The sequence below is a fragment of the Cydia splendana genome, chromosome 5 (assembly GCF_910591565.1).
Source record: "Cydia splendana chromosome 5, ilCydSple1.2, whole genome shotgun sequence".
Classification (NCBI taxonomy): domain Eukaryota; kingdom Metazoa; phylum Arthropoda; class Insecta; order Lepidoptera; family Tortricidae; genus Cydia; species Cydia splendana.
In genome coordinates this window covers 8,728,158-8,742,202 of record NC_085964.1, presented here as the reverse complement: position 1 = coordinate 8,742,202, position 14,045 = coordinate 8,728,158, and the positions used below count along the sequence as shown (strand labels likewise).

The 14,045-nt window shown below is 40.4% G+C and overlaps 2 protein-coding genes across 2 annotated transcripts; one reads left to right on the top strand and one right to left on the bottom strand.

Moving 5' to 3' along the window:
- Positions 1–5,339: 5,339 nt before the first annotated feature.
- LOC134790599 (large ribosomal subunit protein uL10m) lies at positions 5,340–6,638 on the top strand. The gene is made up of 3 exons (XM_063761451.1): positions 5,340–5,423; positions 5,503–6,009; positions 6,341–6,638. Exons 1-3 carry the CDS (start codon positions 5,405–5,407, stop codon positions 6,568–6,570), a joined length of 756 nt encoding a protein of 251 aa, XP_063617521.1. The 5' UTR covers positions 5,340–5,404; the 3' UTR covers positions 6,571–6,638.
- Positions 6,639–7,875: 1,237 nt separating this feature from the next.
- Positions 7,876–12,255, bottom strand: LOC134790699 (homeobox protein Mohawk-like). The gene is made up of 4 exons (XM_063761601.1): positions 12,114–12,255; positions 11,402–11,644; positions 11,050–11,209; positions 7,876–9,678 (listed from the first exon to the last, which is right to left on the bottom strand). Exons 2-4 carry the CDS (start codon positions 11,512–11,514, stop codon positions 9,124–9,126), a joined length of 828 nt encoding a protein of 275 aa, XP_063617671.1. The 5' UTR covers positions 11,515–11,644; positions 12,114–12,255; the 3' UTR covers positions 7,876–9,123.
- Positions 12,256–14,045: the final 1,790 nt, after the last annotated feature.

The window sequence follows — 14,045 nt, the reverse complement described above, 5'->3', positions numbered from 1 at the left end:
ATGTGGTGTAGGACACGGGTGAGCTGCAGCGTCGTGGAGTGTTGAGACCTGAAACCAAATTGCTCCGGCCTGGGTGACAGGTGTGGCGAGAGGTGCCGGAGCAGCAACCTCTCGAACACCTTTGATAGGTTGCATAGCAACGTGATGGGCCGGTAGTTCTCCGGCTTTCTTCTGTCCTTTCCCGGCTTGGGAAGGACTATGACCCGCCCGGTCTTCCAGATGGCGGGGAAGTGGCCCGACCGCAGGATCCCGTTGAACAGGCGCGCCACCGCCGCTAAGGTGTTTAGCGGCAGGTGGCGGAGCGCCATGTTCGGGATCTCGTCGGGGCCCGGCGCTTTCCTCGGGTTGCAGTAGCGTCTGATGGACGCCTGGACCTGTGAAGGAGAAAAGTAAAGTGGATCATCGTGTGGCTCGACTGGCACGTTGAGATAATCTCGAACGTGTTGTACGATGTTCGCTGTGTGTTGCGGGTCGGTGACGGGGTTGGGCCTGAATTGCTGCTCAAGGCTGCGAGCGAGTATTTCCGCTCTGTCCTTGGCCGCGTATTTCAGCTCCCCGTCCGTGTCGTCCTGTAGGGGCCGGATCGGCTCGGGCGTCGCGCTGAGTTGTCTGCATAACCTGTGGATAGAGGGAACACTATCAGTTATGCTGTCGATGTGGTTTTCCCAGCTTACAGCTCTGTGTTCGCTGAGTTTGTCCCTCAACAGTCGCTCAAGACGATTGAGCTCAGTCTTGACAGACTGAGCCCTAGTCCTTTGCCACTGTTTCCTGTACCAGCGCTTTTTCTCCAAAAGCGCTTGAAGCGGCCTCGGGAGTGGCGCGCGCCGGTCCGATTGCGGGATCGTGCGGCCGGCCTCGGTGAGGGCCGCCTTGATGTCCTCCGTGATCGTTGTTGCTGCTGCGTCGACCTCTTCTGCGGTCGAGATGGGACCTGTGCGGGGAGTATTTACCATGGCTTCCGAAAAAGCCTTCCAATCGTAGCGGCGTCCGGGTCCCTTGCTGTATCTCGTCGTCGGCTGGTCTGCGATGGTCAGGAGCACCGGCCTGTGGTCGGAGGTGAGATCGTAAAATACCTGGTGCCGCATAAGGGCATTGACTCCGCGAGAAATCGCAAAGTCGATGGTGGTGCCTCTGTTGTACACATTGGCGTCGTGGTAGTGTGTGGGCTCGTATGGCCCGCCCACTACTAGATCGAGGTCCTCCACGATCTGGTAGATGGTGTTGCCCGGCAGGGAGTGGGCGGACGAGTTCCAAGCGGGGTGCTCGGCGTTGAAGTCCCCGGCCAGGATGGTCGGCACGGGGGAGTCCACCAGCAGCCGCTTGAGGTCGTCGCGCATCTCTGCCGGCCGGCAGTGTCCGCAGGGCCTGTAGATAGCAAACAGGCGCAGATTATGTCTTTGCAGTTTGATATCTACCCCCAGCGCGGATAGTGCCGTGGGTTGGTCGATGTCCACCGCCGCTCGGCGACAAGGCTCATGGCATGCATAATGCGTCGCCGGGTTATTGTTTTTGCGACTTACCGCCGGTCGCCGCCGCCGATCGCCTTAGACCAATGCCGTGGCCAGGCCGTGAGGGAGGCAACGGGCGACCCCCGCGCGGGCAGCTTTCTCGCGCAGAGAATTTCAATTGCAATCCAGTGCGGGAACGCTGCCTGCGTGTTGGGCACCCTCCCGAGGGCACCAAATTTTGATAGGTATTTTTAATTTTTAGTTTTAGTTATTTTAATTGTAGTTAGTTTTAGTTTTATATTCTTATTGTTTGTCTTCTAATATATTCAGTATCCATTAGCATTTTAATTATGTTTATGTTTAACGAAGATATTGAAGCTTCAATTAATAGCTATTTCGTTCCACTGTGTAGCGTTTATCGATATATAACATGATTAAAATCGACTTTTCACATCCCTATAAAGAGCACACATGGGCCATTTTATTTAAAGTTGTCCCCTACACTTTTTTTTCAAAATTGGGATTTTTTGTGTTATTTCTACTCAGAATCATGTGCTCTTTTGATCCTAATAGGAGAAAAAAGTGTCCAAAGATTTCCATACATTTTTCGATCTTTCCATTCCGAAACCGCCATACAAAGTCTATGAAAAAATGGTAACGGAATGGGAAAAAACCTTGGGACACTTTTTTTCTCCTATTAGGATAGAAAGAACTCGTGATTCTGAGTAGTTCATCTTGTCAACAGTATGGTTGTCCTTTTTTGACAAATGGCATTGTTAAAAGAGCGAGGAGAGAGAAGTGATGCTAGTTGCTGCGCCGTCAAAGTGAACAGACAACGTTGGGGCCTTGCAAGTCACGCACACGCAAGCCGGTGTGCAAAGGCCTTTAAATGTCAAACTTCTATGAAATTATGACGTGTAAATAACACTTGCACTGCATGGGCTATCAAAATCGCTGCAAACTTTCCTTGGTCCAACTCTATTCGACTTTTCGAAGATATCTATCACTTTTTTGTAGGTAGTTAACTGTTTCTATATCCAGCATTACTTACCTTTTTATTACATAATTATGTTACGAGTATAATATTTGAGGTTGTCATGGTACCCAGTGTAAATAAATAATTATGTCAATAGAAAAATAGAACTTTAATTTGCGAAAAATTATCAAATATACTTGGTCAAGCAGATCTTGTCAGTAGAAAAAGGCGACAAATTTGAAAAATGTAGGCGCGAAGGGATATCGTCTCATAGAAAATTTGAATTTCGCGCCTTTTTCTACTGACAAGATTTGCTTGACCATCTATATATTACAAATAGGTAAAAATACTTAAATGTAATGTATCGTGTTACCGCGCGTCGGTAACATTAATATTATGTGAAAGAAAAATGTATTACAGTTATTAAAATTAATAAGACATCGCTAATGCTATTATCCGTATGAATATATTTATATATTTTTTTAATATCAAACAGCTTCAAAAAATATGCGTCAAACGAAACGCATTCAGAGGGCCTACTGCGAACCACGTTCGACGTGTTGCCTCCCTGTCGCACTTACGTACAAATTTACAAGTGCGACAGAGGGGCAACACGTCGAACGTGGTTCGCGGTAGGCCCTCAGTACGGGCAAGTACGGGTATGGTCGAAGCGCCATCTCACGAAATCTATTATCAACATTGAGGCAAGACGAGAGCATGACGATAGTTGTCATTCAAACCCGTCAGATGACATTAATACAGAATCACACTTATTGCAACCATTTGCAACATTTGACACTACTAGAGACATCTGCTGTACTTTTGGGAACTAAATATAAAGTCACGCTACTCAATATGGCGATTGCTCGTCCTAGTAGACTAGTCCGTGCCAATGTTAAAAATATACCATTGTGGTAGTATTTATATCAATATACTACTGAAATTAAATATTTCTTATATTATTTAAGTGCTATATTTAGAGTAAGGTTCTGATATCTTTTAAGAAATTTGTAAATAATTATGATGTCAATATTATTAACTGATTTAACCAAGCATGTACACAACAAAAAAAAAAACATTAATTTTGATATGGTAGACATTGTAGTAACTTTGAATATTAATTGGTATCCCTAACGTGTGATGACATGTTATCAAAACACGTGAATGAAAAATTCCTTAAAAATGGTGAATAAATGTTGCGTTAAAGGTTGTAGGAGTGAAAGAATTTCTAATTATGGAATATTGTTTCACAAGGAAGCCACTATTATTACATTTTGCGATAAAAATACAAGTCAACATTGTCAAACTCATTAGGGTGACCATGATGTCGGCACGATGAGAATCAGTGTTACACAATTCTTATTACGTACTTAAAAGTAAGTTTATATGAATAGGTAAGTATTTATTTCGGCATGTTTAAATTGGTGAAATGAGAGCCAATACAGAATAAATTATTGCCAAAATTGAAATCCAAAGTCCTTAAACATTACAGACACATTTATACATTGTTATAATAAAAAAAACACATTGATAATAAAAGCAAAATAGAACTTTATGGTAATTTACTGACTTATGGGACGATACCAGAAACGTTACTGGGAATTTACCCTCTTTGGAAAATTTACTGGGAACGGCACATCACTAGTTTCTTTACATTTCACGACTCTTCTCTTTTCGCACAGATGGCCTACCACCGTGAACACCGAGGTTCGCAAATTGCGGTCATCTTTCTCTTTTACTCCTATAAAGGAGCAATTACAGAGACATAGAAAGATGCTCGTCAAACGAAGCAAACTTCGGTGTCTATGCTCCAGTGACAAGCGTCCTTGTTAAAAACTATAGCAAACGGGCGTAGCGGTCCCACGCGACCCTGTGGCAGTGGCGGATTTGCCCTAAGGCCGAGTAGGCCCGGGATTAGGGCGGTCAGATATTTTAAGCGGCAGTCTATATGATGGGTGCTGAGAAAGGGGCGGTTAGTGCTTGCTATGAAGGGCCTGGGACCTAACGTGGCAAAGACTGTAAAAAGCTCTCAGGACAGTGGGGGTGTCCTGAGAGCCTACCCCGAGCCGCTTTCGACGTGTTGCCTCTTTGTAGCACTTTCGTACGTTCTTTAAACCTAAGTGTGACAGAGGGGCGACACGTCGAACGCGGTTCGCGGTAGACCCTCTGGTTCTGTCAGCATGTCTCTCTATCTCTCTCACTCATACCTGTATTCTTGACAGACGTTACGGCGGACCACCTTCCTGAGGATCGACCATGTTCGTGGTCCAGCGTCTACGCCTATTAATAACAGTTTTTAGAACAACTAAATTAAGTACCTAAGGTTGTGTGAAGCGTTGTAAAGAAGAGAAAAAAATCCATCCCTTTTTAGGCCATAATACTAGTACAGCGAAAAGACAGTATGATTCTTTATAACTAATATAACTATGCACGAATATATTCAAGGTTATTCTAATATCCCACATACATATGACTTATGGTCACCCTAATTAGAAAGAGATGCAACGGCTCACCTTGACTTCTCATGTGGACACACTTTTTGGCTAATGTACACTATCCGGTTTACTTACTCTCTAGGTCCGTGGTCAGGAACAATAAGCAAATGGATTAATTAATTGTTTTATGGGGTAAAAATAATACTGAGCCATAAAGTAAAAATATTCACTATCGTTAAAATACATTTCATGAATCTATACCTGGTTTTATTCTTATTGCGTTAAAACTTTTCAAATCTCCAATAATAAACTCCCTGATTATTGCTATGTTATTTATAATGGCAATACTGTTTTTTGCCAAGCTGTTTAAGCTTTAACTTAAAACGCTGTGGAAAGCATAATAATTCGTAAGACTCGAACTGTGGACGAAAAAAAAGCGTATGACTCGTATGTCAATGTCAGTGTCATTTTGTAAAATTGTCAATACATTTGGTTTTAGGTTAGGTTGTTGTGAAATGAATATCTTTTAACAATTCAGTCTCAAAATGGCTGCAATAAACAGAGGTAATAGTTAACTGCAGTTGCATCTATTTCTGCGTTTACGATTGATTGATCAAGTCTAATCTGTTTCTCGTATTTACAGGTCTTTTGCAAGTTCAAACGCCATTCCTTTTGGCACGGCGATTCAGAGGAAAGATCAACATTCAGAAACCTAGAAAGCCCCATTTCGAGAGGCAATTACTGATTGATTTGACAAAGCCATGGTATGTACCGCCAAAGAATTCGATGCCCGATATTGCACTGTGCGATCGGGGGGAAAAGAGAAGAAGTGAGGAGATTGATAATCCCTTCGAACGCATTCTAGCCAGAGAATGCTTAAATTGGTTCAACACTTCCAAAATGGTTATATTTCTTCACACAAATTCTATTGCCATGGAGGACAAAATGCCAATATTTGCTGCATTGAAGAAGAATGATATGCATTTAAGGACATATGGCAAAAAAATAGTGTCCATGGCTACTAAGGGGACACGGTACGAGGCTGTCAATCATTTGTTTACTTCTCACCAAGAAATAATATTTGGTCAACCTGCAAGTGTTGCAAAAATGTTTAATATTATGAAGAAAACTCCACAACTGGTGATCATGGGTATGTATTTTTTATATGTGTTAAAGGTTTGATTGACGAGATAGATTGATGTCTTATTTTTAATCTATTGGGTGATATTATAGCCCTGATTACATTATGTGCTGTGTAAGCATTTGATAGTCATACTGTCATATTATTGGTTCCTGTTCTAACTAGTTTTCAAAGGAACAATCAATCCCATTAAGCCAATCAGATGATACCTTTTAAGTTTTTAACCTTTCTATGATATATTAACAAGAGTCACTCACATCACATATTTTAAGGTGAGAAACGCTCAACATGTTCTGTGGTACTCTCTACGGTATTCTTATATCATTCAATATTCTTACAGCGGGGATCATCCAAGACAGATTAATGTCTAAGAATGAATTGGTTGAGTTTAGCAAACTACCCAACTTGGATGTAGCTAGAAGTCAACTGTGTTCCATCCTACAAAGTGCGGGATCCAGCCTTGTGGGACAACTGAACCAGGCCCAGCAAATGCTTGTCTCAAACCTCGACCAACATGTGGAACTTCAGAACAAAACAGAACAACCTGCGGAGAGTAAAGAACAATCCTAGAATAATGTATAGAGAAATAATTGAAATATAAGAGCAGTTTAGATGCATTAAAAGGTAATTTAACTTTACTTCTTATTTTTATACCTTGTTCTTATACCTCTTGGGCAATAATTTCAGAAATATGTAACAATATACACTAATGGTGTTATTCATAACCACTCAACCGTCCGGCCCGCGAGACTGTTTTCCTGTCAACCGTCCGGGTTTTTTTAGCGACGCACGCCCCGCGCAGCGCATTCACAACTTTCTACAAAAATTATGACTACACTGCCATCTAAATTTTTTTAGAGCTAACTATTTTATTAGGCTACGTTGTCCCATCAAGAGAATTAGGAAATAATGCCTAAATATTCCGTTAGATGGCTCTGAAATCAATTCTTTCTTCCACCCCTTTGGATAGTGAGGTTCCCGCGGACGGTTAAGAGCATATTTTTTTCGGATACTATACTATCGTCGGACGGTCAAGTGGTTAGATGTCTGTCAAATCGAACAAACCATTGATAATTATTTGTCCCTCTGTCATTTTGTCACTTCTGTTAGAAAGAGACAAAATTTAAAAGATAAACCGAAGCCTTCTTACGCGTATACGTACAACGCGTCTGGCCAACTCTATTGCAACACCTGCAGAAGAGTCTTTAAGACCAAGTTCGGCCTGGCCAGCCACATTCGGGCCCATAACAGGCGTAATCCGTAATTGCTGAGGTCGCAGTCATCGAAATCAATGAGGAGGACTATACCAAGTATCTAAAACAGTAAGTACTTAAAATTACTTCAACATATAGTCTATGTACTACTAAGTTTCTCTCTGCACAGTATCTTGAAAGTATTTGGTAGATTCATTGGAACCTGTGTAAATTATATCTATAAAGAAATTCAAAGGTATGTATGAAGTGCCTAAAGGCCTGTGGATTCCGGCTGCGTATGCGTCTACGTGCACGTGCGCGTGCGGCGTTGTAGTATACAGATCCTTATGAGAGACGGCACACCGCTTGCGTGACGTGTGGCTCCAACATTTTAGTGCACGTGCACGTCACGCACAAGCAAGCCGGTGTGCTCTGGCCTTAATCCACCATGGGCAAGCATGGGGATTATAGGCCTACTTTCTTGTAAAATGACAGGAAGCAACGGACCTCAGGTGGAAGTACCTATAGATAGGCTGGGAATGGTAATACTACACCTGATTGTTATGCTCTCTTCAAGCTCTTAATTTTTGTCCTGTAATTATTGATGTATACCTAATCATCATGATTGATACACTAATATGATGAAACTATTGGTTTTTGTAGTTGAGGATCAAAGAATTACTCTGTCACATTAAATTTATTATTTTAATAATAAATGTGGAACTTTAAACGCAATCTTTGGCAGGTGTTAAATTTACAGTAAATCTTAAGGTCTAATCTAAAAGAGATCAATTAAACAACAAAAATGACCTAATCTACCCATATATAACATTAAGGCAATAGGCAGTCACTCAGGCTACTTAAATATTAAAGATAAGTTGAGCAAAACTTATTTAAAATGGCACATAAATTTAGATATAAGTACCTAGTCATGAATTATTTGTCATGGATTACTAGTACACTTTCACCGATATTGATAAAGATTTCCAAACTTTGAGTCATTTTGTGAATTCAACAATATTTATAGTAATTACTTAAATATATCACACACCTTTAAAATCGTAACATTCTTATAATAAAAGTCTAAACTAATAAATATGTTTGAATACAGTAGTCACTGAAGAACTTGAATAGACGAACGAAACACTTGCGATCACATCAATAGGTACTAATCGATAAAAGTACAGTCCAGTCAAGAAGGATAAAAATTTGTTAGATCAAAAATCTGTATCGTGGAGTGGAGTGGTGTTGCGGAGTTTAACTGAGTCATTTAGGGTTTAATTTACATTGGTCATTTGCTTAGTGGAAGTATTGACCACATAATTAGCTTTGACCCTAAACGCTCAAGAAGTTATTGACGGAAGCTAAATTATTAGTCTTAATTAAACTACGTACAATTTTAGGGAATCGGCGCCCTTTCTAAAGAAACATCCGAATTACTAATACAATATCTACCCTGATCTGATTTAGGAAATAACCTTGAATTCCGTGATACTTTATAGGCATAAGTAACAACAAATTAGGCAAGGGAAGTTAAAATCATTGCGTCAAATTCGTTGGGCCTGGGGCCGCAACCGAGTGCTGTCTCCCTTGCGCGACGTCGCCGCGTCCAGTTGCGGCGCCAGTGTAATAACCGTCTTAAATATAATTTATTAGTACTTACTTACCAAAAAAAATAATTGTCTGAAGAAAAAGGTATCTGCTTGTTGTACGAGGTTTTTTGAGGCGGTAATGGTTTCAAAAAATGCGTATAAGATTAATCTAAAATACCCTTCTAATCCTATAATTTCATTCTGAAAGAGCTCGTGTGGCAAGGTGACGTATTATGCAAGAATTATGGCAGGATATTAAATCAATCAAGTAGCACATATCAATGCATTATGTGGAGTAAAGAAAATCACATAAATGGGTTGTGGTAAGTACGAACGTTCTACGGGGCAATGAGGCACGTGGTGGCGCTAGCAAGGGCCGTGAGGGCAACCGCCGCCTCCACCTCGTCCCGGTCGTGCCTCGACGTGGTGTTGACGACCCGCTGCGGGCGCGCCTCGACCCGCCGCCGCTTCCCGTCCGCCCACCACGAGTAGTTCATCTCACTAGGCTGAAACCTCGCTGCGCTCTCCAACCACTTGCTCAGGAGTAACGGACTCGAGATTTTCTTCGATTCGCTGAGACATTCTTGCTGCTCGCTGTAGGAGTTGTTGTTGAAAAATTCGCATTTCTCTTTAGAATTTATGGAGGAGTCAGAGTCCTCTTGGTAGTGTGGTTCCGGGCTGTCGTGCTCAGTTTCGAAGTCTAGCGACTCGTAGTTGGAGCTGGTGGGCTCTGGCTCGCTCCAGATGCTGTCGTCGGAGCTGATGCTGAACTGCTCCACGTTGCCCTGAGCGCGGTCGTTGTATGTGCGGATGAGGTGGCCCCACGTTTGCTGGTTTCGATCTGCGTTGACGTTTTTCAGTTTGCGTCGCCAGTTGGCGAACCAGTTGCAAATCTGCGGAAATGTCTCTGTTATCAAAATGCATTTACTACAATTTCAAAAAGGGAAAGTTTTTGACATCTGAAAACATATTGGTCTATCAGAATTGAGAGTAGAACCGATTTCACTATAAGTATTTTATGTAGATTTTTTCGTGCATGGTCTTAAGGTTTACACAACTCTACTTTTTAGTGTTCCGTGCAAAACTTTGTTCACGGAACACTTATGGGATCACTTCGGTCTTGCAAATCAGTAAATTTGTGTATGTAATTCACTGAATTTATTCGTGTATAACGTTAGGTAGGATCATAATGATTATTTACTTAATGACGAATATATTGGACGATCAGTGCAATGAGCTCACGACAATAACAAGGGTTACAACCTTGTTATTTTTAACTGAGCTTCGACCGAATGGAATTGAACTTCAAATAGGTACTAAAACATTACACAATATGACATGATAGACACACAAGAAATGAAGAACTATCAGTGCACCTACAAATTATTAAAAGGCCAAACCATACGCGTAAGTACACCCCAGGCCAAAAGTATGGAAGCAACGTTGTTTTGTTTAATACATATCTCATGTTTCTATTATTTTTATTGTACGTACTACGTATATTGGTAACCAAAACGTACATAAGGCAACCCTGTAAGATTAAAAATGCATCCTAAGTTTCATATTGCCCTTTTTGATTGCTTTACAGACTATTGAACTGGCAATCGTAACTAGATCTTGAGTTATTTACTTTTAAAATGTTTTATTATCATCTTTACTTTTCTTTTTTTCTAATTGTCAATGAGTAGTCCATCCATCACATGAAACTTACAGTGTTTTATTGCCATATAAGTTTGTTTCCATACGTTTAGCCTGGGGTGTACACTTTATAATAATTAACGGACGGATTCAAAATAATTAAATCCAGTTGTCTTAAGTTTTCAGTAGGTAACACCTACCTAAGTAGGTAGTGTTACAGGTTGTATAACTAAATAACTGTGAAAGTATAATTTAAGTAGTTTAATGAATATTCCATTGGACTCATTGTAAACCGTAAGTTTGCCATAAATTTCATTGTAATTCTTAAAAAACAATGTGCGCTGCCACGCAAAAACCCATATTAAAGTTTTGTAAAGTAATAAGAAGTTGTCTTGTTAGGTAGCTGACAAAAAAATTGGAATAATACAAATCTTGTGGTTAACAAAGCAGTGACAAAAATAGTGCCTATTTAGGTATGTACAAATAGCAATTCTTGGCACGCTTCCAATTAGGTTGGTGGCAGGCACAAACATGATACATTACATGAAGTTTTTTAACAGCTCGTATTTAAATGAGACTTTATAATTGAGTAAGTAGTTATGTAACAATTATACATATTCGGGTACCTGAATGTAGGTAAGGCCTGTTTCATCCGCCAGGTATTTCTTTTCCTCTCGATTAGGATAGGGATTGTCTCTTCGACGCACTAGCCAATCCTTTAAATACCGCTTTATTTCTGGCGTGAATAACCTTTTCTGAGGCCGCTGGCCTGCAACTAGACTCCTTCTGTAATTGTGTGAGTATCATGTAAAGTTTATGTTTGACATTAGTTTACATGCTGTGAAAACATGATGAATAACAAAACACTCGCGATTCGTAGAGGCTTTTGCATAAAGGATGCTCGTTTAGTTAGTGCGTGACGCACAAAGAAGCTTCTCCCTCCAGGCTGAAAGTATTGAGTCATGTCAGCGCACTCACCGTGTGTATCGTCTGTTTCTCACGGGCCTCAAGGACTTGGCGCTGTCCTCTTTGGCCGGGGATCCCTCCATTGTTTCGCCTCTTGCTTCACTTGGGTTTTGAATTAGAGTCATTTGAATATTTAGGTACGATTAAGTTTGATGTAAGTGCACGTTCACACGGGCGAGCACGTGCGTAGAGCGCCGCAGCTTGAGACACGACTCGTGTCTTGCCGCGCTGCCGCTGCGGGGGATGCTTGGTGATCTATTAAAAAAATAAGGACATGATGACACAAATAGATTGTCTTTCGAACACGGCTACACACTGTCTAATCACTCGGAATCGTCGGATAGTGCACTACGGTCCGTCAATGCGTTGATGTAACGCAAACATGACGGTCACATTCCACAGTTCACTTTTAGATGTTATTAGCTCCAATTATTTTACTGACATGGAAATCGGCAATCTGGCGACGAGTACCGTGAACAGATTTATCGAGCTTTGGTTAAACACGCCGGTTAATAGTTTTATATTCAGCAATCGCAAATAAGAATAAAAAACATAACTAGGTATTACGTGTGCTAAGGGTCATTGTTCTTGTTATTAAATGAGCGGTAAAAATCAGTGTAGGTATACTAGAGGTGATACATGTTTTAGTCGGCGGAACGTCGTATTATGATGGTGTTATTCCGTGGTGATGTTTTTCAATATGTGGGATAAAAAATGGACGTACCTGTCTACGGGAAAGCTCGGTGCGTGTGTGAAAATGGCGTCGGATAAGCGCGGGCGACGGCAGCGCCGCGCTCCCTGCGCGCGCGCCGCCGCTGCAAATCGCGTTATTTCAGGATGTCTCCCGCGAAGTCTTCAAAACACCTCTGCGACAGATAAACTTGTAAATATTTTATACAACTATTTATACATTGTTTACATCCTTGACATTGTGCTGTTGATTACTATTTCTTTCCAGGCCAGTTGACTTCCCAAATGTGGAGATAGGTAGATATAGCTACCTATTGAGTCACGTAACGAAGTGTTTCTTAGAACACGATGCCGTGATAATCTGCGTGTTTTTACTAATTTATGTAAAATGCAACGTCGTAAATTGTAAATAGTGACCTCCAAATACCTCCATTCGTGACGTTCTTATTTGATGTAAGTTAAGTGCCTCTAGGTACCTATAATTAAAACATAGATAACCCATATTTTTACACTTGACCGTAGGTACTAAAAAGCTGGAATAGAATGGGTATTAGGTATAGGTAGGGTTAATTATGTAGGTATCCAAGACATACATCTAAATCATAACCTTTGCATTAAGTTTTGCCGTAGTTGGGTGAAAAGTGGCCATATACTTACCTAGTCGCTTGGTCACGAAATATTTAAACTGCCAATTACACGCCGTTAACAAAAAGGTGAGAAAAACTGCAAAATTGTTTTACTTGAAATAATAGTTTCGCGGTATCTGATGCAATAACTCTTTTACTTTCAGAACAGGTTTGTAGTGGAAACATAAATGCACAAGGTAATGACATTAATAAAACATTTACAACCATCTATAGTACACTAGCATTTAGTGCTACTTAATCTAGGGTTTCATTACTTATTTCAAAATTAACTGACTTGCTTAAATTAACTGATTCAATTAACGAACAGATATTTGTAAGGTAAGTTTTTTGACTAAGTACTTTTGAAAATAATCGCTTCATCTGTGTCTCTTTTGGTGTTTGACAGGTTAAATCCATAACAGTCTCAGAACAAGAAATTAAAATCAGGGTCATAACCGCGAAAATCGAAGTTCGCAAATTGCGGGCATTTTTCTCTGTCTCTGTCTCTGTCTCTCTTATTACACCTTCATTGGAGTAAAAGAGAAAGATCCCCGCAATTTGCGAATTTCGGTTTTCGCGGTAGCCCCTCAGATTCGGGCGTCTAGTCCCACATAAACTCAATACGACGACTAAGTATACGTCTTTTTAGTCACCTATAATCATTTACGGGGTAAATATGTTGTAGCTCATACTGAGCATCTTTTACTATTGGACCAACCCAGAAATCGCGAAAAAAAAATTTACTCACCCATACACTTTGGCTGGCTAATGTGGAAATGGGAGAGTCAATTTTTTTATGCGATTTCGGGGTTGGTCCCATAGTAAAAGTTGCTCAGTATGACCTACGTATTCAATTATTCAGCACGTCAATTATTGCAGGAGACCAATAAATTTACATCCTGCATATAATATAAAATCCTGTATGGAAATTGATACCCAGGGGCTGCAAATTGAATTTTTGTACTCGACTCTATAATGTCTCTATACATAATCCTGTGTAGGTAAATGTCAATACATGCAGGTCTATTGACTATTATTTTACTAAATAATGTGACTCTATGTATCTATGATAAAAGATAATCAAAATGTAACAGGCATGGTCTAATAAAACATGGTCTTCTATTCCCAGAGTGACACGGGCCTACGTCACAATAACATTGCCACTTTATTTCAACATAACATGTTACATGGGTACCTTATACCTATGGTTAATAAGTTAAAATATTTCTTTATAATATTATAATTTTCATTTATGTGTATTTTATCTTAAATTTTACAATAACACGTCATTTTTAATTATTCGTTAGCAATATCTTCCGATTCACGAAAGAAATTTCAGA